The following is a 27,239-nucleotide window of genomic DNA, read 5'->3' as shown; positions in this document are numbered from 1 at the left end:
AATGAGCACAGCCCTGCACAGCAACACTGTGACAGGAAGTAGAACATTTTGCAGAAGTTTCATTCTGCTTGACCAACTTCTACTGGGCAGAGTGAGACCTTTTTGTCAATGGTACTCTTTTGTGTCATGTGTTGCTATTTCATGCAGAGATTGATGCTTCCCTTCCTCTCTCAGCAACCAGTAATTTGGGAGAGAGGAAAGTTTCCCACCCCATGTTCTGTTTCAGAGTCCCAAGGTTGTGAAAGCAAAGAGTTCCCCTTAAGGGCCTCTAAGGAGTCTAAGCATACCCCAACAGGGATCAGCTTTTGCTGATAGGTTTAGTCCTAAGGCTACTAGGTGGTGGTTCCTGAGTGGCATGTCTATTTTTTTGATAAGCACAGCACAATCTCTTGCCCGGAGCTGGGAATTCTCTATTACCTCAGCCATCAGGAAAACCACCTCCTTTCTGGCAACGTATCTTCCAAGTGAATCATTCTTTCCAAACCACACATGTGCACTGTGGCTTGTCCCAAACCTGGGGTCACTCCTTCTTAAAGTGCAGCTGTTGAAATCGGTGGAGCAGCATAATTCACTGAGTATGATAAAAGCCCATATGGTGCTGCTTTTCTGTGTATAACTTCTTCAGTGCCCTAAGGCAGTACAGTCCATTTCTGTTACCGTGTTCCATTAGGGAGCCCAACTGTTCTGGAAACAGTTTGCTGGAACTGTATCCAAAACAGTGAAGTAAAGTCTTTGCAGCTTCTCTGTCCCACGCAACTGTTGGCCAGATTGTGCATAAATAATGACTCTGCAGTAGTACGTGTGCTATATTTAACAAGTCTGTGGTGAGGTGGGGTTTAAATATTCTTCTCTCACTCTCCCCATTCATTAGCTCCCCAGCACATAGTTTATTGGTCTTAATTCACTGGTTAGCATCACTCCAGCACTAGATTTTTTTGTTTTGTTATATAAATGAAACCACTTGGATTAAGACTCAATAAAACTGTTGATCTCAAAATTCCCTCCGAAGACAGATTGCTTGGTCACCACGAGACCCAACCATGTACCAAAAAATAATGCTAGGACCTGATCCTAAGAGATGCTAAATACCTACAATTCCTATTCTCTTGGGTGGCAATTGCTGATTCTCAGTGACTCTTGGGCCAGGCCTTTATTGGGTAAATATCATTTGTGTAAAATAAGAACTCTTATGAAAATATTTATATATAGGAAGACTAAACAGCTAGTTCACTGTGAAGTCTGTCGTCTGTCTATATAGACAGCTGATATGGAACTTAATATTTGTGTTCCCACAGCCTCTTTTGAAGGATAATACAGGGTCTGATCTGCAGTGGTGCTAAAATACCCAACTCCTGCTGAGGATCAGTTTCCAAAGTGCACTTGCTCTTGTTTTTATTGATTGTCCTAAACAGTGTCTCTATGAGCGGTGAGATGCTTTTCGTCAACACCTTTTTATTTCAAAACAGTGGGATGGGATGGATGTATATTTAAATAAATAAATGAAGCAACCTGGACCTTGTATGTAAACATTGCACCCTTTTCATCCTAAAGCCTGCAAGAAGAGGAAAGAACATTTGGAGTGAATGTAGGGAGAACTCCATGAGGCTTATTTCATAGCTGCCACCACATCGTGCTTATAGGAGAGGGTTTGTGTGGCTCATCCGCCCCCCTCCCCCCAAATCACAGTGTCTGTTTTCCTCCTATCTCCAATCCTGAAGATCTGTAATTTGGCCCCCTTGTGCATGTGCATTATGATACAGTCTTTAATTACGTTACTAACTTTTGACTGCTTGACTTTGCGACCTTAGTCTTTTAACATGATTGTCATTGGCTGCCCTTTCCCAAGAGAAGTAGGCACAATGCAATAAGACTTAACGTTTCTCATCGCTGTGTTGATATTTTTCTAGCAGAAATGCACTCTGGATTGGAGTGAAGCTGGGGCTTGTAGAGCACATCACACAGTGTATGCAGAGGAAGGGAGGGAAGGGAGTGTGTTGCTGTGACTGATTTAGGTAACTTTTTATATCTACTTTCCTGTGGCTCCTCTAAAGACTGTAGGGAAAGTTTCTCAAAGATAGACAGGACCTTGGGTTTAAGGTTTCATCTGGAAGGCCCACAACATCAAACCACTTGGTGCTCAATGTCGGCTGAGCAAAGTGAGATCTTACTCTCGGCTCAATGGCATTTCTGTGTCTGTAACACAGTGCATGTTGAATGCCACATCCGATGTCAAATTTTTAAGGAATGTTCTAGACATCAGTGGGGAGAGGATGGGGAAATGGAGGACACACAGAGCCCTTGAATTTGTTTAGTCCCAACAGCTTCACCTCCATAATGATCTCTGGAGCAAAGAACCAGCTGATGAAAGCTATTAATGTCTTGCAGCATAGTAGTATTTTTATCTCCGTTCTGTCTCTTCTCCCAGTACAGTTCAGATGATAGGCCATTCAGAGAGTCAATCTCCCAGACAGACCAGAAATAAGGGGCTGGCACACAACTCCAGGCATATGGGGATTGCGGAGGGGGGGAATCGGGAACAGTAGTGTGGGGGAGAATGACATGGAGCTCTTGCCTTGGTGTGAAGGGGGACACAGTGAGCCTCTGACACCATGGGATGTGTGCCTTCCTGACATCAGGAAGGAGGTGTCCGGGGGCAGAGACTCCCTGAAATAGAGAGGGGTAGGAGGGTGGGCACACATGGAACTTATAGGGGGAGGTGGAGGGATGCAGGGAGTCTCTCGGGTGTGCAGTGTGTTTGACCTCCAGAAGCAACACATTGTGTGACACTCTAGCCCAGGGGTTGGCAACCTTTGGCATGTGGCCTCCCAGGGTAAGCACCCTGGTGGGCTGGGCCAGTTTGTTTACTTCCCACATCCACAGGTTCGGCCGATTGCAGCTCCCACTGGCTGCAGTTCGCTGTCCAAGCCAACGGAGGCCGCAGGAAGCGGCGCGGGTGAGGGATGTGCTGGCCGCCACTTCCTGCAGCCCCCATTGGCCTGGAGCAGTGAACTGCAGCCAGTGGGAGCTGCGATCGGCCGAACATGTGGACACGGCAGGTAAACAAACCATGGCGAGCTGCATGCCAAAGGTTGCTGATCCCTGCTGTAGCCTAAAAGATTATGGGCTGTTTCTGCCAGAATTTCAACATGTGCTTCCACATGTTGAGTTGTTTAAAACTTACCCAGTTTGCACACCAGCATTACTTGCACACTAAATTTCCAGGCATTTCAGTGGGAGTCCTGGGTACACAAAAATGTCAAGATGTGCCCCAGATACACACAAACACCATCCAGGCATCAGGTATCTTCAAACTAATTGTTTACTTCGCTATTGAAGGAGGAACTTTAAGACTTGTTTCAATAAATTTGTTGAGTAATAAGCATGATTGACTTCCATTTTTCTTTTTTTTCCCCCAGATGTGCTTCCGGATAACAATGCATATTTTAATTGATGATGTCGGAAGTTAGATCTATAATTCCCTATTCATTCCAGCTTGTTAGCAACACATAAAATGCAGAGACCACAATTCAGGATCACAAAAACATTACTCTTAAATCTTTCTAGATGATTGTAGTTGCTCTGATTGTGTTCTATGCTAGCAGAAGCCTTCTCCAAGGTTTACTGCTGACTCTAGAGCAGCACATCCCCTGCATACTGGGAACTTTGGGTGCTAGCAACATGGGCAACTCCTGTGTTTGTCGAGATGATAGTGGTGTGGAAGACAACGTAGAATCCCAGAATCAGCAAACACAGAATAGTAGAGTACCAGTACCTGAAGCAAGAAGCCATCCGAGGGACCCTGTAAGGCCACCCAGGAGGGGGCGAGGGCCACATGAACCAAGAAGGAAAAAACAGAATGTGGATGGACTAGTGCTTGATACGCTGGCAGTAATACGGACACTGGTAGATAAGTAAGTACCTCCAAAAGGATCACTCAATATTAATGAAAACTGTTCCATTGAAAACTTTGGTGTTAAAGATTAAAGAAATCTCTTACTCAGAAACCACCAAGAGCATGCATGAAATTAATATTTTTAAAATAAGAAGGAAAGTTATTTTTCTCCAAAAATCAATTGCATTGGAAGAATGTTGTTTACTTGTATATACTTCTCTCTGGAAATGGCTAAACAAACCTATAGCGAGACGGCTTTCATCTTCATTAGATATGTGTACTCTTCCAGGTGGCAAATCTAATTTCTTATTCTTAAAGCCAGCACTCTATAATTGTTCATATGGTGAGCCAAATTCTGCACTTAATGCATGCTCAGAGCCCCTATTATGGTGGTTTTAGATACACAAGAATCACAGGATCTGTCCCTGTTTTTGATGGTTATGCTGTTGCTTTTCATAAATATTTGAAATGGCCTCTAAAGTGTTTGTTTATCATTATTTGGATTGGATAAAAGAGTGGATTGGAGAGCCCAAAACAGGAGGAAACTGTTACCGATGTCAATTGCACTTTATATTAAATAGCTTCGGTCTGAGCTTAAACTGGATAAATCTCAAGATAATGAGCTTTGATTCATGCATCTGCATGGGCACTCTGGAGTATGTCTGCTGGAGGAGTCTGCCTCTCTGCTGGAGGATGCTGTCAATGGGTGTGTGAGGTCAGACTTGCCTTGACGTTTATATTTTTTTATAAAAACATTAAATGGACACCTTCAGCAAGAATTTACCCACTAGAGTTACAAACAACACCTATGAGGTGTTATAAATGAAAGCTGTTGAAATGTATATTTTTCGCATCTTCCCCCCCTCCCCCACTTATTTACTTTATGAATTTGACACCACATTATGGCTACTTAGCTCGATGTGGGTCTTTCCCTCAGCAACATGGGAAAGAAGAACACACACAAAAACAGAAAAATATGATGATAAACGTCTTTGGCTTACAGAAGGACTCTGGGGTAGGTGTAGTAAATACTTGGGGGGGGGATTGTTTTTTGTTTTTTTTTTTTTTTGGAGTGCTGACTCACTTCCTTGTTTTCTGTTGCTAAATTATATTGATAGTTAAAAAAACATTATTTTCTTAATGTTGTTTTCTATATAATCAGTTGCCGTAGTTGCCTCAAAGATGTCATGTAATCATGAATGATGGGGAACTGTCCATAAGAAAATCATTTATGTACCATATCTGTGGAAGAGTTGGAGAATCTCAGAACTAGACTTTAAGCTGATAGTGTCCCTTTAAGACCAAAAGAAACATTTCCACTGGACTTTAAAAAAAAAAAAAAATGCAGTCGAATGGAAGGTTTTGTGTAACATGAGACTGTAGAAACAGAAGCTTTCCCCTATGGTGTCTCCAACTCAGAACTTAGTTTTATTTGAGAACCTAAAAATGAAACTTGGAGGAAACAACTGTGAAGTTGGCCAGTCTGTCCAAGTTGAGAACAAGTGTTAAGCTAAACAGCATAAACAATAGAGGTGGATCTGAGCCATGCCCACCTGGGAACCAAATGCAAGCAAGCTTCCTTTGTTCAGAAATATTCAGATGCTCTTTCAGAGTAAATGTAGATTTTAAAAAAAATTGTTTAGCTTTTAATTATGAGGTTTGAGTAACATTTCAGGATATTTGTTTTCTAAAAAATATGCTTCACGGCATTTTCTTCAAAATCCACTGTCCTGAAAAGTAATTTAAGTCCATTTAAATGGACTATTTAATTACTCCACATATGATTTACCTTTTATATCATGATTCACAAGAATGGACATTCTTTTGCAGATTTTTAACATTAGCTTTTGAAATAAAATCCAACATTGTCTCCAAAAAACACCATAAGAAACTGGGGGGGGGGGTGTTTTCGGGGTACCTCCTGTCTATACAAGAATGAAGAATTAAAAAGTGCAGTGGTGGAAGGTGGTGGTGTGCAAATGAAGTAGTGAACAAAAATATGTTTTTCTTTTTCATCCCAAACATGAGGAAGGGTATATGGTGGAGGGAACAATGTTTGGAAAATTAAAATGTCTACTACAGACAAGGAAGAGTAAAACCAGAATGCTAGAAATGTGTTTTTACTGTTAATGTAAATTGAAAGAACATCGTGGAAGGAAAGGCCCTGTTTCTCTGCCGGCTGCTCTGAGCATCTCCACTGTGTGAAAACACAGTAACAGACTTCCAGAGAATATATACCGGTACTTGCTCATAAAAAAGCATTGTGCTGCAGGGAGGATAGAAACAGAAGAGTGTCTATAGAGCCCTCGTATGAAGAACTAAGTGTAAAGGAATGGAATAAAAAGCTAATGGGTGAGCAGTTGAGAAAACTAATGGTACTAAAATGACTTGAGTTATACATTTCTGAGGTTTGTACATTGAGTAAGTCTCTTCTGATTCAGTTTTCTGGGCTAGTTTACAATGCGCAAGAACACCTGCAGAGCCAAATAACCTCTTTTTTTCATCGTTTACTTCTGCATTTTATTTCTCTGAGCTGTCTTATCTTTATATCTTGAGGTTAATTCAGATTTCAACATAGTTCCACCTTTTCCGTTAGTGATTATTACCTTCTTTCTTTTCAATCTGGTTTTAAGGTATTATGTGTAGCAGCTTGGTCAGATTTGCTTCAAAATACTTGAATTAATATCCTGTTAATATTTTTGTGGTAACTGTTTTTAAGTTTAAAATCTATTTCAACAGGAAATACAGCCTTTTCTTGTAAGAAAAAGACCAGTTTCACCACTTGTTTTTATTTAGAAACCTAATACTGTTAAATTTAATGCTGGAATTCTTCATAGGTAATTTCAACTGCCTTCTGTGGGGTTTTTTCGTTTTTTGTTTTTTGTTGTTTTTTTTTAAGGTATGATAGCTGCACCCTTTTTAATCGGTCATTTTTATTTTTAATCCAACTGTATTTAATGTCAGTTCACACAAACATGGTAGATGAGACTACTTTAAATTTATAGAGATTGCTGGGAGTGAGGAATTCCCTAGTTCTAAAACTGGCATTACCACAGATTCCCTCTTTAGCCTTGAACAAGTCGCATCTGTGAAGCACTTGAGAGATGAGAATTCCTATAGAAGTACTAAGTATTGTTAGAGCTGCAGTTTTACTCTGTTACATGGGTACAGCCCCCATTGTTGAGTAGTACCGATAGATGGGTAAAATTTGCCATGGGACATAGCTGTTTGTGTGTAGAATAAAGTTGGGATCTCGACATCAATCCCTCTGATGCCTCGTTAATAACACTTTGTACTTGAGTCCTCATTTTTATCTAATCTTTGTTTTAGGGCCTTGAAAATGCATCTTGTTACTTGTGCAAACCTCCCTTTGTAGAATACTTAATTCCATCCTTAACCTCTAATGTGAAACTTTGTTTAATGCTGCCTGAGATTGAGCATGTGATACTCATGGAATGCTGATGTGATAGTGACTTGTCTAAAAATTCTTAACTTCTCGGTGGAAAAACAATTGTCACTTAATACCACACTGCATTTTGTTATCTTTTCTGTATCTCAGGCTGTTGATCATTTCCTTCCAGCTTCTCTAGACTTCCTTCTTATTTTTTTTGAAGTGCCCTTCACCCTTTCATAACTCTTTCCACTATTGCATGAACAACTCCTTCACCTGCCATTCTAAATCTCTGATAAATCCTGTGCTGCTTCACTGGAACAGATGAATCAGAGGCATCTATGACATCCTTTGAGCTTTCCCTCTGTTTTCATTGTTTTATTTTCTTTCCCATGAGTCCTAAGTTTTCTTTTACCATTTGTTTACAATATTCCGGTATCTTGTATTGTTAGGCTTTCCATCTCTCTTCTATTTCTACTCCTACTCCTAAATTGTTGTTCTGTATTTCTTACGATTTCACTAGCTGAACACTTGCTAGATTTTGGGTGAGGAAGGAAAAGGGAAGGTGGGATTAAATATTTTCAGTTTGTTCTCACCAAACCCCTCTAACAGACCTATTTTCTGCTCCCCTTGATAAAACACTGAAGTTTGTAAAGACACTGTGGATTGTTTGTCTTTCAGGCCCTCTCCCCCCCTTTTTTGGGGGGGGGTGGGAGGAGATGTTAAGAGATTTTCTGGGGAAAAAACCATCATTTAATCTTCAATGTCTTTTTCGCTCAGTCTATTCTTTGTTTTGTTTGTGCCCTCTGAAGTACAGTATCTCTTACTACATGTTTTCAGGAATGCCTTACAATGTATAGTATTAAACTTTAGGGGCTCTAGATCTTAAACATGCAGATGTAGATCGCTGTATATCTTGTTTATCAGCTGTTCTGGAGATGCAAACGTAACTTTAAGCCAGAGTACAAGGCAATACACATTTCTGTTTCAGATCCTATTAGAGATTTGTAGTCTGTAACTTTTTTTTTTCTTAGAGATGAATCCAGTACATGTCTGTTCACTGAACTTTATTCTAAGTATGTGGTGTTGATCATGGTACAGCAACTTTGACCATGTAATATTTGTCTTTCAGTGACCAGGAACCTCCTTATTCAATGATAACATTACATGAAATGGCAGAAACAGGTATTAACGCATTTTGTTCAGTATTCTGGTTGCAACTGCCAGAGGCAGAGAAATACCTTCCTTCTAAAGAGAAACATATGGCTGCATGTAATGACATGTTGTTATATCTAGTCATTCTAGCAATTTGTGTTCATTATTGAAATACTGTCAGTACTTCATAATTTCACTGAGCTCATCATATTAGTGTAAAATGCACGTTCTAATTGTGTTAAAATTACTAAGTGAACTGTGCAAAATCAGCCAGCTGACAGCTATAAACTCAATTAACAGGCTTTCTGCAATAAGGTACGCTGGACTTTTGTGAAGGGATGGAATTTATCTATGTACAGGAAGTGGGTTGCCACACTTCTAGCCCCTGTGCTTGAATAGTGACTGCAACCCTTCCCCTCCAGATAGGGGTTAGTGCTGGTCTAGTAGCAGCAGCAGTCACAGATGAAGTGGCCATGCCCTCACCCTGTCCCTAAACACGCTCTAGATGCTGAGCTATGCTGGCACAGAGTCTGTTCCTGTCGCTTAATATGCAACGTTCCCCTGCAAGATTGCACCACATTAGACCTGGTGCTACATTCCTTGTGGATCCAAAACACCCAGTCCTAGTGTGTACAAAGAGCTGAGGATTGGGCCCAGTGTACCTGAGGGCATGTCTGCACATACACTTGCTGCATGGTGAGCTTGTGTGTAAATCCGCATAGCTCAAAGCGCCTAGGGAGCTTTGAGTGTGTGTCAGCAGGATCCACATGGACAGTTACTGTGTGGCACATTGGTTTACACTCTAGCATGCAGTGCAGTGAGTATATGTGTAAGCATGCCCTTAGTTTGCAGACAAGTAATTAAGAAAATACTTAACCTGTTCAGATAGTAATCATTAAACTTTGATTGGTAAGCAAAATATGTCCTCAAGGCAACATGCAAATACCACTAAAACTTTACCAAGGCACTGACTGGAACTCCCGCATGGTCCATGCACACTTGCCCTTAGTATTTTTGAAGCCTCTCTCATCTCCTCTTGGTCATTTTCAGATAAAACCCATAATCTTCTATATTTTCTTTGCTTCTGGGAAAAATTATAGGCCCATCTCTTATTTCTTGCATTGACATTGCATCTTCCATTGACAATACTCTTGTTACTTTGTCTTTAACGCCTAAATTGATGCATTTTTTGGTAAATAATTCTTTTAATTTATATAGTATTTACCTTTGCTTTCCTGTAAATGGAAATCTTGGTTCATATATATGAATTGGTGAGAATTTCTGAAAATGCTTTTCATAAGCAACAATGAAAAGTCAAAATCAGAATTGACTTATGCTCCCTGCAGTCCCATTCATGTCAGTGCTGAATCCTGGTCTGAAGCATGGCAGTAAGTGTAAATTCTTGTTTAATAGCAAAAATGGGCATTGCTCACTTAACTCTGAGAACCAATTCATTTGTAACCAATCAAGAGCCAGGTGCTCACAATTGGCGGAATTGTTTCCCAGACCATTTTAAAATGTTCTGTCTAGCATTACCCTGGCAATTGTAGGAATTTACATTCTCTCCAAAATAAAAGCCTTCAGCAAATTAAAATTCCACAACTCTACAATATGCATGATTAACTGCTCATTTAATAATAGCCATTAAAATATGACATTCAAATGAGTTCAGTAGGGTCACTTTTTTTTTAAAATGCCACTGAAGTGTGATTTTTATATTGACCAGCATGTTTTGAACACTTCTAAATAGCAGTACCATTTTCTGAGAGTTGCTTCTGTTTTGTGGTTGACAGATGACGGCTGGCTGGAAGTAGTCCAGTCTTTAATTAGAGTTATTCCATTAGAAGATCCGTTGGGGCCAGCTGTTATAACCTTACTACTGGATGAGTGTCCACTGCCAACAAAAGTAAGTTTAATAATGCATGCGTTCTGTGGCCAAATTTCAACCTGGTGTGGTTGCCACTCCCATGGAAGTCTCTGGGCTGCATTCACCCGTGATGTAAACTGCATCCTGGGTGTCGGCTAAAAACAGATGCTACTTATAAAGTAGGGTAACTTGAAAAGATCTGGCATTCAATGGGCTATTTGATGGTAGAAGTGTTTCAGGAAAAAATGATGAGAAGAGAGTGAAAAATAGTTTGTGCTTGGAGAGAGAGTAGGGAGGTTTCTTTTGTTCGTTGCTTTTGCCACTATGCTCTCCTTCTGCCCGCTTGGTGTGTGTTTATCCTTGTACATGCCCAGTGAATGCCAAATCAGTGCAAATTCAGCTCTCCGTGTTTTAAACTAGCACTTCGTGTCAGTGTTGAATTCCTTATGACTTATCTATGTATAAGACAAAACATTTTTTTGGCTTTAGCTTACACATTTTAGCCATAAATGGATCAATATTGTAAATTTTAAAAATAGCTTTTGTTTGCTGCATACTGACTTTTGGATCTCATTACTTTTAAAGTAAGGTTAAAATGAATGGCCAGCTGTGTGTTCATAACTGGATAAATTCTATTTTACTACAAATAGAAGTCAGTCGTTTAGCTTCTGGCATTTTAAAAACTGAAATGAAGTGATGTTATTGGGTCCCAATCCTGTGAGGTACTCGGCATCTGCAGATCCCATTGGATGTAGTGGGAGTACAGGGCACACAGCACCTCACATGATTTGGCGTGTGTTGTTATTTTAAAGGCCTTTTAAATCTCTGTTTTGTCATGAACTCTTTTTGACACTGGCATTGCTGCAACTTCCATTAGTATTACACTTGTTACTGTGCCAACTTTAATTTTTACTGTACATTTGCTACAGGGTGAGAGATTGGGAAGCTTCTAATTCATTGGCTCTTAACTAAAATTATAAACTGAGTAGCTGATGACTCAGGAGTTGATCAAATACTGTAACTGGGTAAGGAGCCTCTTTCTTCCATGGTTAGTGGTACCCATCTGCCTGAGTTAGTAGTGAAAAGTCAACACCATACAGTCTTCCAGGTAGACTGAAATAAGATGTGATCTCAGCCAGTTCCAGATTTAAAAACAAACCCACCATTACAGTTGGCACTAAATGGCTCTTTTGTTGGCATTATCAAAGGAGAGGCCAAGTATTAACAACAAATCTTTCAAATGTGGGTGCTTGATTTTTTTTCAGAGGTATAAAATGCCCCAGTTTCTAATGACTTGCTCAGTACTTCTAAATGGTCTGATTTTTTTCAAGTGCAGTAGTTTTAGGCATCCAGTTTTGAAAAGGCTGGCCCAAGTGGGACATAAAGAATAAGCTGTCTTCTCACCCTTGAGAAACCCCTCAGTCTCCTACGTTCAGGTTTGTGAGCACTGGGGAGAAGCTTGCAGTGCTGTTGTCCAGCATTTACCTGTTCTGGATAAATTGAAGACTTTTTTGCAGGGTTGTCAAGTCAGTATTCCCAACTTTTGGAAAGCCACAATTTTCCATAGAGAGTCAACCTAAAGTAACATTAGCTTTTTGATGTTTAACTTCAGTCTTCCTTTATTTGTTTATACTTACGTTGGCAACTCTGTGGAGTAGAGTCTTTTTTTTTTTTAATATAAAGTCAAAACAGTTAAGGTTAGTACAGTTGCAAACAGCCTCTGTTCCCGAAGTGTTTGTAACTCAGAAAAAACTGTTATGGTTGTGTAACAGGTTGGATCACAGAAACCCCCATGGGAACTGCCAACTGGTGTGCCAAGACTACTTCTGCCCCTGCTTTCCCTGCCAGCTTGGGACTCCAGTACCCTGTCTTGCTGAGCCAGACGTGCCAGTCTGATCCAATTCAGACCTAGGATCTGAACCACGTGCTCCAAAGCTACAGACTTAACTGAAAGCAGCCCACAGAGATGTTCCTGTCTTTAACACTCAGATGCCCAACTCCCAATGGAATCTAAACCCCAAATAAATCTGTTTTACCCTGTATAAAGCGTATACAGAGTAAACTCATAAATTTTTCACCCTCTATAACCCTGATAGAGAGAGATGCACAGCTGTTCCCTGCCCTAGGTATTAATACATACTGAGTTAATTAATAAGTAAAAAGTGATTTTATTAAATACAGAAAGTAGGATTTAAGTGGTTCCAAGTAGTAACCGACTGAACAAAGTTACCAAGTAAAATAAAATAGAACATGCAAGTCTATGTTTAAGAAAACTGAATACAGATATAACCTCACCAGTTCCAGTAAGCTTCCTTTTACAGACTAGTCTCCTGCTAGTCTGGGGTCCCGCAATCACTCACACTCCCTGTAGTTACTGTCCTTTGTTCCAGTTTCTTTCAGGTAGCCTCTCCACCCCAAGGATATCTCTTTAGCCAGCTGAAGACCAAATGGAGGAGTCTCCCAGGGGTTTAAATAGACTTTCTCTTGTGGGTGGAGACCCCCTCCTCTCTCCTATGCAAAGTCCAACTTTCAAAAGTTTACAACTGAACATTAACTTAATACAGCTTTGAAACTTTACTATGCAGAAGAAAGATGCTGCTTTAACCATCTTAATTTAAATGAAACAAAGAATCAGTTTCCTTATCTTGTCAAATCTTTTTTTAAACATTCCTTTTTTTTTTATTTTTTTTAGTAGTTTACAATTAACACAGTACTCTACTGTATTTGGACCTTTTTTTGGTCTCTGCTGCAGCCTGATTGTGCACTTCTGGTCCCAAATGAGCTATGTGGTTGACTGGTCAGTTTGTAACTTTGCGATTCTACTGTAGTTCCACTAAGATTGGCTAAAAGCTGCATTTGAGAATGTCATCCTCATTCTAAGTTGAGTTGTACTTTTTCACCTCAAGTCCCTTCCTCAATCATTGCTGGCTATTCTTTTTTTCTTCTCTATGCCCTTTGCGCTTTGTCAGCGCTATCTATTAGTTCTGTTTGTGGCTGTTCTTTTGGGAACACAATTACATTTCCCTGTAACCTCCCTCAAAGATCAGATTTTTTGCATGTTGCACTAGTTTAAATCTGGATCAGAATCTGACCCAAAAAGCATATAAACGTCAAACTTTATAAACTCAGTTACACTAATCTTGTCCAAATGCCCTGCTGATAACTTCTGTGTGGAGAGTTGTTTTTGTTTTAATTAAGGCCATGGCTACACTTACAGTTCTGCAGCGCTGGTAGTTACAGCTGTGTTCGTACAGCTGTGTAGGGCCAGCGCTGCAGTGTGGCCACACTGACAGCTACCAGCGCTGCAGTGTGGCCACATTTACAGCACTTGCAGCGCTGTTGGGAGTGGTGCATTATGGGCAGCTATCCCACAGAGCACCTCGTCCCATTTTGGCGCTGTGGCTTGTGGGAAGGGGAAGGAAGTGTGCGGGTCTTTCCGCTTCCTGTTCCAATGCCCCGTGGTGCTTTGCTACACATTCCGAGCAGTTTGGCGGCATTGTGAGTCTGCAGCGCAATTTCTGAAATTTCTGTTACAAATGGAGCCTGAGCTGCTGAGGACCTTGCTGATGAATGTTGCCAGCACATCACGCATGGCAGTGGAGCTATTCCTTCAGCTGCAAAGTGACAGTGAGGAGTCAGACGATGATATTGAAACACCTGACGCTCAAGACACTCAATTGCTTGTGGCAGTAACAGACGTGCTCAGCACCGTGGAACGGCGCCTTTGGGCTCGGGAAACCAGCACTGAGTGGTGGGATCACATCGTCCTGCAAGCCTGGGATGACGAGCAGTGGCTGCAGAACTTTCGGATGAGAAAAGCCACTTTCATGACACTGTGTGCTGAGCTCACCCCTACCCTGCGGCGCAGGGACACGAGATTGAGAGCTGCCCTGCCAGTGGAGAAGCAGGTGGCTATTGCAATCTGGAAGCTGGCAACTCCAGACAGCTACCGATCCGTGGCGAACCAGTTTGGAGTGGGAAAGTCCACCGTTGGAATGGTGCTGATGCAAGTTTGCACAGCCATTAATCGCACCCTGCTAAGAAGAACTGTGACTCTGGGGAACGTGCAGGAAATTGTGGATGGCTTTGCAGAAATGGGTTTCCCTAACTGTGGAGGGGCAGTAGATGGGACGCATGTACCTATTCTGTCACCACCCCACCTGGCATCAGAGTACGTTAATCGCAAGGGGTATTTCTCGGTGGTTCTGCAAGCGCTTGTAGATCACTGTGGCCATTTCACTGACATTTACTCAGGATGGCCTAGAAAGGTGCATGATGCACGCATCTTTCGGAACAGTTCCCTGTTCAGGAGGCTGAGGGCCGGGACTTTTTTCCCAGACCGCAAGATCACAGTAGGTGACGTCGAAATGCCCACTGTGATCCTTGGAGATCCCGCTTACCCCTTAATGCCATGGCTCATGAAACCGTATACAGGGAAGCTTGACAGGAGCAAGGACCGGTTCAACTACAGGCTGAGCCGGTGCAGAATGACTGTGGAGTGTGCTTTTGGCCGTTTGGAAGCCCGCTGGAGGTGTCTTTATGGGAAGCTAGATTTGGGGGAAAGCAGCATCTCCGCTGTTATATCCGCGTGCTGTACTCTCCATAATATTTGTGAAGGGAAGGGTGAAAGATTCAGTGAGGAATGGACCTCCGAGGTTCGACGCCTAGAGGATGAATTTGCACAGCCAGAGAGCAGGGCTACTAGGGAGGCCCAGGAAAGGGCTTCAAGGATTAGGGATGCTTTAAAGGAGCAATTTGATGCTGAGAGCCAACAGTAATGTTTGGTGCCTTTGCTGTGCTCCTTTCTACCTTGGGGTACAATATTTACCACTTCCTGCAATAATAAAACGTATTGTAAAAGCCATAAAATCCTTTATTCAAAGTACAGTATATAAAAGGCCAGGGGGGTTAGGGTGGTGGACTGTACATTCAGAGGTCTGAATATGTCCTGTTTTGATTACTGTTCAATGTCTGCTGCTCTTCAGGATTACTATGCTGCAGGGTAATGGGGGTGGAGTGCACAGGGTAAGAATTATAGTTATCAGGGCTGGTAGGTGATCGTACAGGTGTTGGGGGAAGCTGGGGGTAATAAGAAACTGGCTGCTGGAGAAAGGTGTTTTGTGCAAATACTGGGGAACAAGAAAGAGAGCTTTGGGAGGGGTGTGAGTTACCATGGTACCGATCTGCCTGCATGGCTACGAGAGACTCGAAAGACTCAGTTTGGCGAGCCAGGAGGCTTATCATCTGCTTTGAGGTTTTTTTGATAGCCAATTCCTTTCTCCTGCTTTCTGTTTGCCTCCATTCATACATTTTCTCTCTCCATTCATACATTTTCTCTCTCCATTCCTGCGTCTTCCTACTTTCTCTGTTGTAGTGAATCATAACTGCTTTGATCAATTCTTCTTTTGATTTTCGGGGATTTTTTCTCAAGTTCTGCAACCGACGTGAGGCCGGTGATCCGGCTGCATTAGTCAAGGTCACTAAAAAAAACATAGATAGAAACATGTAATACACAGAGGCTACATTGTTTATTATCACACAGTGAAGGAGTTTTTAGACTTTTTGTAGCATCCTTCCCACATACCTCACATAACACAGAGAGGCCAGGGAAGCTAAGGCATGGCGAGCAATGGGGTGAGTGTTTCTGCCCTGAGTGCACCTGGGAGGGGGAATTGACCAATGGGTCACTGGGGTTTATCTGCACTGGGTACAGGAGGTAGCTGATGTCCTGCATAGGGGACAGTAGTGAACAGGAAGGTGGCGAGCTGCTGGCGGGGGGGGCGGTCCGCGTAACTGCTGGCCTGCTGGTGCGGGGGGGGGGGGGGAACGCACAGCTGTGCTGGCTGCCTGCTGGGAAGGGTGGGGAAAAACCGGAGGGCACTGCGGGGCTGGCTGCCTGCTGGGAAGGGGGTGGGGAGACCGGAGCACACCGCGGGGCTGGATGCCTGCTGGGAGGGGGTGGGGGAAGACGGGAGCGCACCGCGGGGCTGGCTGCCTGCTGGGAAAGGGGTGGGGAGACCAGAGCGCACCGCAGGGCTGGACGCCTGCTGGGGGGGGCGTGGTGGGGGGGGGAGACCGGAGCGCACTGCGGGGCTGGCTATGTGCTGGGAAGGGGGGGTGGAAGACCGGAGCGCACCGCGGGGCTGGAGGGGGAATGCGAACCTGGCGCCCTGCACTCAAGTATCCCTAAATTCTCAACAGGGTTTCCTACTGCCAGATATATCTCTGCTGCGTGTTACCTGGGAAGATAGGGAGGGTCTTCTACAGCAATGTGGATTCTGCCCTGACCCCTATGCAGCTCGCCTGTGTGCAGCCATGGTCCCCCCACCCCTCGCTGCACAGTGGATCGGACGAGTTAGCCTGACCGGGACAAGGACCACGGTGGCTCTCCCGATAAACTTGAGAAAGCACATTGCGCAGGCTCTGGCTGCAACTTTTCAAGAGATTACCGAGGCAGATTACAGAGACGTGATAGAGCAAATCAATGGGCTATTCCATGTTTAGGCATGCATGCAGGCAGCCATAACCCAGACCCTCCTCTCCCAAAACATAAAAATCTGCTTACCCCGAGCACGCTCCTCAGTTTCTTCCTCACCAGCAACGTCCAGCTGCTGCGACTGGCTAGCCTCCTCCTGGCTTGAGAAGAGCTCCTGGCTGCATGCCTCCTGGGACTCCGGGGTGTCTCCCTCCACGCCAGTAGCCTCACTGTCGGCTTCCTCTACACCCTCCCCCACTTCTCCCTGCTCTGAACTCTCCATCGTGGTCCTCGGATTGGCAGTGGGGTCACACCCAAGTATGGCATCCAGCTCCTTGTAAAAACGGCAGGTTGTGGGGGCAGCTCCTGAGCGGCGATTTCCCTCACGGGCTTTGCAATAAGCACTCCTCAGCTCTTTTATTTTGACCCTGCACTGCAACGCGTCCCGTTCATGGCCCCTTCTCAGCAAGGACTGCGATATCTGCCCATAGGTATCATAATTTCTTCTTCTGGAGTGCAGCTGTGCTTGCACAGCTTCCTCACCCCAAACACTGATGAGGTCCTGCAGCTCGGAATTGTTCCATGCTGGGGCTCATTTGGGGCGTGGAGGCATGGTCGCTGATTGATTGAATGAATGATTGCACTCCACACCTGGCTGAGCAAACAGGAAGGGGATTTTTAAAATTCCCGGGGCATTTAAAGGAGGGGTCAGCTGAGCCCAGGGCAGTGGAGTGTGCATGATTACCAGAGAGGTTTCTAAGGTATGCTGGGATACCTCCTTATACCCCCGAGGTCCATAAAAGCGCTGGTGGGTGTCCACACTTGCTGACCAGCGCTGGAATCCCTATACCCGAGGCTCGACCGGGTGTACAGCCAGCGCTGCAACCAGGGAGTTGCAGCGCTGGCCGTGCTTTGCAAGTGTGGCCACATCCTAAGTTGCAGCGCTGTAACCCCCTCACCAGCGCTGCAACTCTCTAGTGTAGCCAAGCCCTTATTCACTAAATGCTAATTATGCACTCCTAAATAGCTGTCAGACCACATAAACAGTTGCTCAACATTACCCCTCCCCCCTCTCTCCTCAAGCAAACAGCTTTGAACATTCCAAAGCAATTCTCCTGCCTTCGCTGGCTGGAGCAAAGAGCTGCTGTGTTTGTTTTTTAGCAAGTAGCTACGGGGAGATCGGAGTTCAGCCATTCTTCTGGTTTGTTGTGGACAGGAATTCTGGGATACCTCCTTATACCCCGGAGGCCAATAAAAGCACTGGTGGTGTCCACACTTGCTGACCAGCGCTGCATCACCAGCGCTGGAATCGCTACACCCGAGGCAGACCAGGTGTACAGCCTGCGCTGCAACCAGGGAGTTGCAGCGCTGGCTGTGCTTTGCAAGTGTGGCCACATCCTGAGTTGCAGCGCTGGTGAGGGAGTTACAGCGCTGCAACTCTCCAGTGTAGCCAAGCCCAAAGTGTTGGGCTTAGTTGTGAAGCTGGGGTCTGAATCAGCTCAACTGAAACTTTCCTAAAAGCTTGAGGATAGAGGGGTTGAGATGAATCTGGAGTTGCAGTTTGGATCCATTTGTGGAGCAATTTTTGTTCTGAATTTGGAATTACACTGTTGTAAGTCCATTGAAATTGGTGGGAGTTACTCTGGATTTACTCTGAATTTAATCCTACATTAATAGCCAGAGGAAACTAATGCTCAACATAGGTTTCTGCTAGTCTTTCATTCTTGTTTAAAAGACTAGCACAGTGAGTATAAGCAGGATATGCCATTAGAAAGAGAGAGAGAGGGTGTGGTTTTAGAGTCAGCAACAGCATAGTTTTGTAAAGTGGACTCGGGGGCTATCTCCAATTTTGTTATGCTCAAATCATTTTTTTACTGTATTTTCAATTTTATAACAATCAACTTTTTTTTTTTTAAATAGCATCAGGATATTTGGAACAGATTAAACTACTTGGGTGGTAGTTCTCCCTGTTTTCTGCCATCTATCTTACTGCTTCATAGAAGTTAAGGAAACAATATTTCTCATACAGTTGGCAGCACGTCACTGTTGAGCAATCAGACATACTTTGGCTCATTTGGCAGTAACCAATGAATTAATGTAACTCTTTAAGATAAATTAAACTTCTGGTCTGTCTTTAAAACAGAAACTATCACTTGGCATCTGTAATGTTACCCTGTTAGCATTGATATTGAAGCAGAGTGACTGACTTGTATTGAATGACTGAGTGGAAAACAATGTGTTCCGTAATTCCTATATTGTTAAATAGCATTCTATCTTTGTTTTAGGATGCATTGCAGAAATTAACTGAAATATTAAATTTAAATGGAGCGGTTGCCTGCCAGGATTCCTGTCACCCTGCCAAGCATCGTAATACAACTGCAGTTCTGGGCTGCTTGGCTGAGAAACTAGCAGGTAAGCAGAAGGAGCAGTCTGAAAGCTTAACTGGGTTTTCAATAGTGTCACAGCATAGCAACGTTCAGAGCTGACTTTGTAGAACTGAGGTCACGTTTTGGAACAAGGAGAGATCTTGTCTCTCAGCTCAGGCCAAATCTGCTGCATGATCAAAATATTGATGAGGCTTAATTTCAGTAACCAGCAAACAGCTTGGCTCTGAACTTTGATTTTACTACACTGAACTCCCTCAATATTTGATTTACCAAATAAAACCTCATAGACTCATAGACTCTAGGACTGGAAGGGACCTCGAGAGGTCATCGAGTCCAGTCCCCTGCCCTCATGGCAGGACCAAATACTGTCTACTGTCTCAATCCACACATGTATATATTTCAAGTATCTGCAAAGTAAGATTTCCTGATACAGCCTTGATGATGCAATTATCAATGCTAACGTTTTTACAGGCCTAACCTAGGTAGATGAGAGAATTTCTGGGAACACATTAGCCAGTAGGCAAGATGATGATCAAGGACAAATTATTCTTATTAAAGAGAATAGGTGGAAGGATGATGGATGTTCTTTCCACTACAGACAAATGTTGTTCTGTTGTAGTTGCCTGAAGCAAATGCTCTTCAACTACATTATTTAAAAGGACACTGAGAGTTTCCTTTTCAAAAAGTGACTCTTGTTTTTATAGGTCTCTTTAGTCTCCACTTATTTATAATGCCCTGCCTGAAGCTGAAAGTGAAATTTCCATTGCCTTCTGATTGTTGCCCCATTTGGCAACTTTTTTTTTTTCTTTCTAGGGGTGGTTGAAATTAACATGTGTTTTTAAAATTCCTAGTTTGTGCCCCATTGTTATGAGCACGATTTTAAAAATAGCATTTAATTATTGCTTCAGAGACAGCACTAAAGACCATAACTTTTTTGTGTAGTTCCTACACGAACAGTGACTTTTGATGTAGATATTTGACATAAAAACTACAATTCCTCCTCTTCGCCACCCTCTCGATACCATAGGTCAAAATAAGATCCTATGTTAGTTGACCGTTTCCATTTGGTTAGGTGAGAGCAGATGCTTCTCTAGAAATCCAGACAGTGATGGGGTCAATGCTGTTTTATAATAGTGCTTTTGTGTATGTACCAATTTGTCACAGTTCATGGGTTTTATGAAACTGAATGCCCTTCCTTCTACCACACTACCTTAAGCAGATAGCGTTCATGGGCATTTTTAGTTGGTTGCCACAATGCCAATCGCAGATTGGGTGACTAGGCATCAAGCTGGCGGAATTTGATCCTGTGGGCATTACTCATTTTGTGCCAGTGATTGAGGAAGCTGATCTTTTTAACCTTGATTTATTAATACAAAATATCTGAGAAATTACCTGCTTTACATAAATATACATTGGGGACCAGTGGCTTTTTTTTTGTTTGTTTGTTTTTCAAAAATATATAGGCATAAGTGTTATCAGATATCAAGGTGACAGGTGTCTTTATAGTAATACGAAGATAATTAGAACTACACAGTTACAGCTATGGCACGTGCACGTGACTATTTGTGCATAGAAAGGGAAGGTAGATCCATGACTGTGCATTCAGATACCTGATTTATGAGCACAGTCATAGTAACTGCAGGCATAAATTAAGCCTACAGCAGAGTGTACATTTTTTGCTTGTGTGCAAAAACATAGCCCTGAGTACTACTTTAATTTGTTTTTGTGAATTCAAAGTCTTTTTCAGGGAAGATGCCCCCCTTGGTAAATTTTAATTGACATGAAAAGATAATGCAGCAGTTCCCATACATGCATTTCATTTTTAGTGTTCTTGCAGGTCCTGCAAGTATAGGCTTACTCAGCCCAGGAATACAGGAATATTTACTGCAGAGCTTGGTAAGTATCCAAGCACAGTAGCATTCTTGGCTCCTCTAGCTTCTTAATTGCTTCTGTATGCATAAGTGGTAAATGTTCTTGTTTTTCAGCAAATGCTGCTGATATTTTTTCTTCTTTTTTGTATGAAACTGCTTGCAGCGGAGCGCAGTAAGATCAGTTTTTGTAATTGTGGGATCTTTGTCTCTACCTACAGCATTTTTCACTTAAATCAGTCATGAGCTCAACATACAAAACCAAATCATACAAATTAAAAATAATCAAAATAAAGGACAGACTCATTAACTTTGAACTTTCTAGGTTGCTGTTGGAAAATCTAACATCAGACTATAGAAAGATTCCATTTAATAAGGAAGGGGTCAAAAAGGCTTAATGAGAGAATGAAAAAGAAAGGAAGGACTATCTATGAAATTAAAGACCACAATTATTTTGTTTTATTTAATTTGTGAAGCACAGAATATGTGCCTGGCACTATACAGAACCTAGAGAAAATGAGTCTCTGCTCCAGAATTCTTAGTGCTGTTCAGACCCTGGCATTGATACTAATGTGCTATGGAAGTTACAGTATACACAATTGTATTCCTAGACAGCAAGTTCATCCTTTCACTTTGACCAAAGTGAAGAACAGATTTGAACTAAGAAGTTGCTGTCTTGTCAATTCAAAGGTCAAGGATGCAGTTGAACGTTAGTTTGGAGTAAAGGAAAGGATGTCCCTTATCTTGTACTTTAATACCCTGTGATATCTTGCAGTGATCCTTATTCCTTCTAAAATTTCTGTTGTGCTCTTATTTCTGCAAACAGTTCACCAAAAAGTACTGTACTGCTAAAATTATCTACATTTCAGATACACATTCACAGTAAGCCATAATCAAGCCAAAGACGCCTAGGTTCAGATAGAAGGCTTATAGTCTGGGTTATGTACCTTACTGCCAGTTCAGATCGGTAACTGGTGACTAAGGATGGGCCTCTCTGGAGTAGAGGAGGAATATTTCCTGCTAGGAGCAATCCTAGGGATTTTGGACTTGGTACCCAGAAATGAACAGATGATATTTATATTAAATCCAAAAGTAACATTAACGTCAAGGGCCTGGCCAAACAACTCCCGAAAACGTGGGGTTAAGATTAAAAGTCTGTCCCTCACCATTCCATCAGATGGAGGTGCAGAGAGCAATCGGACATACTAGCCGGATTGCATTACCAGTGCAGTGGGTTAAAAGGAAAGCGTTTTAATCCTGATCTTTGAATTTACTGCCATTGGGTAGTTTAAGCCCCTTAAAGCAAAACTAATCTTCATATAGTTTAGAAGAAGAGAGCTTTAGAATTGTTGTGAATGCCTTATATAGGTGAGGTTCCCAGCACATGATTAACTGAGGATCTTATGCAAGCCTTCCTCACAGAGAACTCCTGACATGAGGGCTAAAGCACTGAACAGTATCAAGCAGCGGTTCTCAAACTGTAGGTTGAGATCCCAAAGTGGGTCATGACTTCATTTTAATGGGGTCATCCAGGCCATCACTAGATTTGCTGGGACCCATGGCTGAAGTTGAAGCCTGAGCTCTACCCAGGGCTTCGGGGCCAGGGCTGCCCGGACGTGGGGGGCAAATGGGGCAATTATCCCGGGGCCCCGTGAGCCCTGCCAAGAATCCCTTCTCTGGCTACACACCCGGTGGCAGTCCAGGTCTTTGGCGGCACTTTGGCCGCAGGTCCTTCAGTGCCGCCACAGACTCAGAGCGAGCGAAGAACCTGCCGCAGACTTGGAGCGCTGCCTGGTGAGTACAAGTGCTGCAGCAGGTGGCGCCTTTTTTTATGTCCGCTACCTCGCTTTGCCCCAGACCCCCTGAATCCTTAGGGCAGCCCTGGTCCAGGGCTCAGGCTTCAGCCTCCCTCTCTTCCTACTCAAGGCGGCGGGGCTCAAACTCCAGCTCCAACCCCTCTCTATCCCCTACTCAAGGCGGCGGGGCTTGGGCTCCCCACCCCCTTCCCCTGGGGTCATGTAGTAACTTGGTTGTCAGAAGGGGGTCACAGTGCAATGAAGTTTGAGAAACCCTGGTGTAAAAGGAATGGTGCGTTGGACAGAATCAGGGTCATAGATTATATATAGTGAAAATCTTCATGGAAGTTAAACTCCATAGCCATTTTTTCCCCAAGAGTGAAAGCATTATTAGACATGCACAAACTACAGCAGGAGACTTTGCAGTAGTTATTTGATTCTGTTGTGGGAAATGCTGACTATAATAGGTATAAAAGATTTCAAAAGGTTTTCTGCACTTATCATTTACCAAGATTACAAGTAATTGACATAATATTAAGGGAGCCAATTAAGTCAAGTCCATCTTTTTTTGTGGCTGTTTCTTGTCAAATGTCTTTGGAAACTGCAGAACTTGCTAGTTCGTTGAATCCTTTCTAGGTATCATGGAAACAAAGACGTGGGGGAGGGTTGTTTTTAAGCAAAGGCACAATATAACCATAACTTCTTTTTAACTGAACATAACTTTTTTATCCGAGCATTGCAGTGGATCACATTTTATTTTTTCTGTAATAACACCTGCCATTTAGCAGGCAGTTACAGGTTGGATGAAGCATCTCTTGTGTTAGCTGCTATTTCAAAGGGAGACTCACAACATAAGTTTTTGGTTTGACACATGTTACTTGCAGATGTCACCACTGAGTATGATGAACTTTGTGTAGATTATATATAGTGGAAGGGTAGAGCAGAATTATCATAGGTTTTATTTGTTTTGACTTTGTGTAAATTTTGTTTTCATCTTTTATTCTGAAACTGGTATAGGCGTGTGTATGTGTTTTGGGGGTGGGGTGTCTGGGGTGAGACTGAATTTTCACTCTTGGGGTATGTCTCCACTGCAGCGGGGAATGAGCCTCCCAGCTTTAGTAGATGGACTCGTGCCAGCGGTCTTAAGCTAGCATGCTAAAAATAGCAGCATGGACATTGTGGCTCAGATTCTCAAGCATAGGAGGTTGGGTGGGCTTGAGAGCCCACACTGCAGCATCCACACTGCTATTTTTTTTGAGCACTAGCTCAGGCCCCACCAGCGAGTCTGTCTGCCCACTCTGGGAGGCTCGCTCCTAGCTGCAGGGTAGACATCCTTGAGGGGTGTTCCTTTCCTTCCCCCACGGTTCAGATAAATTGCCCCATTAATCTGGGGGATCTTGCCCATGCTGTGTCTGTTTTCTGGATGAACAGAGGATATTGTTTAATCTTTCACAACCACTAAATTCCTTTTTTTTTTAAAAAATCAGACTTGTTTTACTAAGACTGTCCCACAAAGGGTTCTAACAAATTTTCATCTTCCTGACTCTCACCTCTGGGAAGGGTCACCTCTTTTCTCATGGCAGAATGGCCTGCAGTTGGCCACATGCAGAGATTCAGGAGACCTAAGTGCTTCTCAGCTCTTAAATTTATGTACTGCATGACCTGGAGCAAATCACTCAACTTCTGTACCTCAGTTTCCACATCTGTGAATGAGGGTAATGGTATCCTTTTTTAAAAAAAAAAACAAAAAGCACTTGAGCTTTACAAATGAAAAGCACCTATCTAAGTGCCAAGTATTACTTATTACTACAGTTTACCAAATTCTAAAGAAATCACATGGCTTAACCTAGAAGAAACTTTCACTTGCTAATAAAATGCTTGTTTGATTAAGAAATAAACTACTTTGTCTACCAAACTTTCTCTTGGGGTAGTGCCAAACTGCTTGTTAATCATTATTAGCATCTCCTTTGTTTGTGTTAATTACTATAAGGGCAAACTGAAAACTCTATGTAACACCTGATAAGGACATTTAAAATTATATATCAAATATATAATATAATGTATGGATCAAAACTTTCTGTTTATATTATGGAGCATATTGAAGGCTAGCCTTCCTTTTTGCTAAGCCTACACTTCAATTATTTCAAATAGCTGCTTTCCATCTGAAATTTCTTTTGCATGAATTCTGTTCAAAGGAAAAAAAACTTGCAAAATTTGAGGTTACTAGAATGAGGCATCTTGAAGGTTTAATTTAGAAAAATGAGTTTTTCTGAAAAAAAATAATCTTAGCATTTGGGGCTAGAAACTTTGTTTTTGTTTTTTAAATTCAGTGGCCTTCAATGAAAGCTAGTGATAAATCAGGAGCAACTCCATTGAAGTACAATGGAACCTCAAAGTTACAAACACCTTGGGAATGGAGGTTGTTCCTAACTCTGAACAAAACATTATGGTGGTTCTTTCAAATATGTACATCTGAACAGTGACTTAATACAGCTTTGAAACTTTATTATGCAGAAGAAAAATGCTTCTTTGCCTTTATTTTTATTTTTTTGTAGTAGTTTAACACAGTAGTGTGCTGTATTTGCTTTTCTCCCCCTTCTGCTGCCTGTTGTGTACTTCTGGTTCCAAATGAGGGGTGTGATTGACTGATCAGTTTGTAACTTTGGTGTTAGTAACTGAGGTTCTACTGTAGATAGACTACACTGGTAAAAAACTGTTGTGACATAAGAAATAGGTCCTGTGAGTACTTCTAGTATGGCCCACTTCCCCCCTACTACTGTGCCCGTTGCTGATGATTAAGGCTGCAGATCATTCACAGAGGTCATGAAAGTCACGGCTTCCATGACCTCCATGAATTTTGCAGCACTGCTTCGGCTGCCCCCGGGACCACTCTAGCAGCTGGGGAAGCCCCAGGGCCAGCCGCAGCAGCTCGCTGCTCTGGCAGCCCCAGGCAACTGGTCCCCGGCACCACCCTGGAGCAGCAGTACAGCACCAGTGGCAGTGGGACCCCAGGCCGCGCCCTCCCAGCAGAAGCATCGCTCTGCGCTCTCCTTCTCCTCCCCTCCACCCCCCCCCCCCACCCCAGCCATCTTCAGGAGCACCCCCTCTTAGCAGGTAAGATTTAGTCATGGGTATTAAAAGTCATGGTCAGGTCAGGGGGCTATTACCTGTCCATGACTTTTACTAAAAATACCCATGACTAAAACATAGCCTTACTCATAACATCTCTGCCTTTCTCTTGTGAAGAGTCTTGAAAATGTAATCTGACTGCTCGTTTTAAGAAAATGTTTTCATTATATTAGACAAACCAACAAAAACATCTTGCACAGCTATGGCATGTGTTTAATACTCTCGTTATCTTTAGAATTTCCAGTCCCATCCGACGGTAATGCTTTTTGCACTAATAGCACTGGAAAAGTTTGCACAAACAAGTAAGTATTAGCCTAGTACTTCTTACGGTAAAAACAGTAGAACTAATGTTGTCCCAGAATGGTTATTTCCTTCATCGGCTCACATCTGCTGTCCCAGGTGCATGCACTTGAAATAAGCATGTTGAAGTTCCCAACTTGTAGCTTAAGCCTAGTGCACCATAAGGATCAGCGATACCTGGGCTGACAGGGAATGAGATCACTCTAGGGAAAAGTGTGCTCAGGCCCTCAGCGTCACTGCTGCTCTAGCGAGCCCAACCCCCTTGGAAAGAAAATGGGTGGAACACAACACAATTCCGTCACTATACTGTGTGCTGTCCTCAAATATAGCTCTGATTATTGCCACGTAGGGTCTGCTATCCATCAAAAGTAGCTTTGGGGATGGGAAGAGGCATAGGAGCCCTTTGAAGGCCTCTCCATGGCTGGAAAAAATGTGTCCTGTTAATAGACTATTTTCCTAGCTAATAGCCCTGCTCTCAGATGATTTAGTACAGTAAAATGCTGAATATTTAATATTGCATTTCTGTCAGGAGAAGGTACATGAACTCTTATATTTTTTGTTTAATATTGAGATTTAGAATATTTCTATAGTGTACTTGTAAAATATTTACCTTTTGTCTTTGAAATCACTCTTTCTTGTTTACATCTATTACTTTTTTCACTTTTAAATTACAGGTGAAAATAAAATGACAATTTCTGAATCCTGTATTAGTGACCAGCTTGCTCTGTTAGAGAAATGGACAGATAATCCAGACTATTTAAAACGTCAAGTGGGATTCTGTGCCCAGTGGAGTTTAGACAATCTATGTAAGTATAGTGTGAGCAGGATTCTCACACTAAGGCTCCTTTGCAGGATGGCGTGTGTGTGTGTGTGTGTGTGTGTGTGTGTGTGTGTGTGTGTTTTGCACAGATACCATGTTTTGTGTAAGTATTTATTGATAGTTTTATATGTCTAGTCATATTTGTATGTGCAAATATCC

At 42.6% G+C, this 27,239-nt stretch overlaps 1 protein-coding gene across 2 annotated transcripts in view; it reads left to right on the top strand.

The window, feature by feature from the left end:
* RSPRY1 (ring finger and SPRY domain containing 1) overlaps positions 1-27,239 on the top strand; it is a 60,100-nt gene that overhangs the window by 14,894 nt on the left and 17,967 nt on the right. Inside the window, exons 1-8 of one of the 2 annotated variants that reach the window (XM_030581442.1) lie at positions 1,990-2,012; positions 3,417-3,911; positions 8,416-8,468; positions 10,232-10,344; positions 19,066-19,192; positions 21,005-21,063; positions 26,196-26,262; positions 26,935-27,066. In XM_030581442.1, coding sequence (XP_030437302.1) covers positions 3,565-3,911; positions 8,416-8,468; positions 10,232-10,344; positions 19,066-19,192; positions 21,005-21,063; positions 26,196-26,262; positions 26,935-27,066 — 898 coding nt within the window. In that variant the 5' untranslated portion in view covers positions 1,990-2,012; positions 3,417-3,564. Of the gene's footprint in view, positions 1-1,989; positions 2,013-3,416; positions 3,912-8,415; positions 8,469-10,231; positions 10,345-19,065; positions 19,193-21,004; positions 21,064-26,195; positions 26,263-26,934; positions 27,067-27,239 lie in introns of those variants that run through there. The other variant, XM_030581441.1, reaches the window with a different exon arrangement.

This window comes from Gopherus evgoodei, chromosome 12 (assembly GCF_007399415.2).
Source record: "Gopherus evgoodei ecotype Sinaloan lineage chromosome 12, rGopEvg1_v1.p, whole genome shotgun sequence".
NCBI classification, from domain to species: Eukaryota; Metazoa; Chordata; order Testudines; family Testudinidae; genus Gopherus; species Gopherus evgoodei.
The sequence above is the reverse complement of the archived record's forward strand: the minus strand, read 5'-3'. Positions and strand labels throughout refer to the sequence as shown.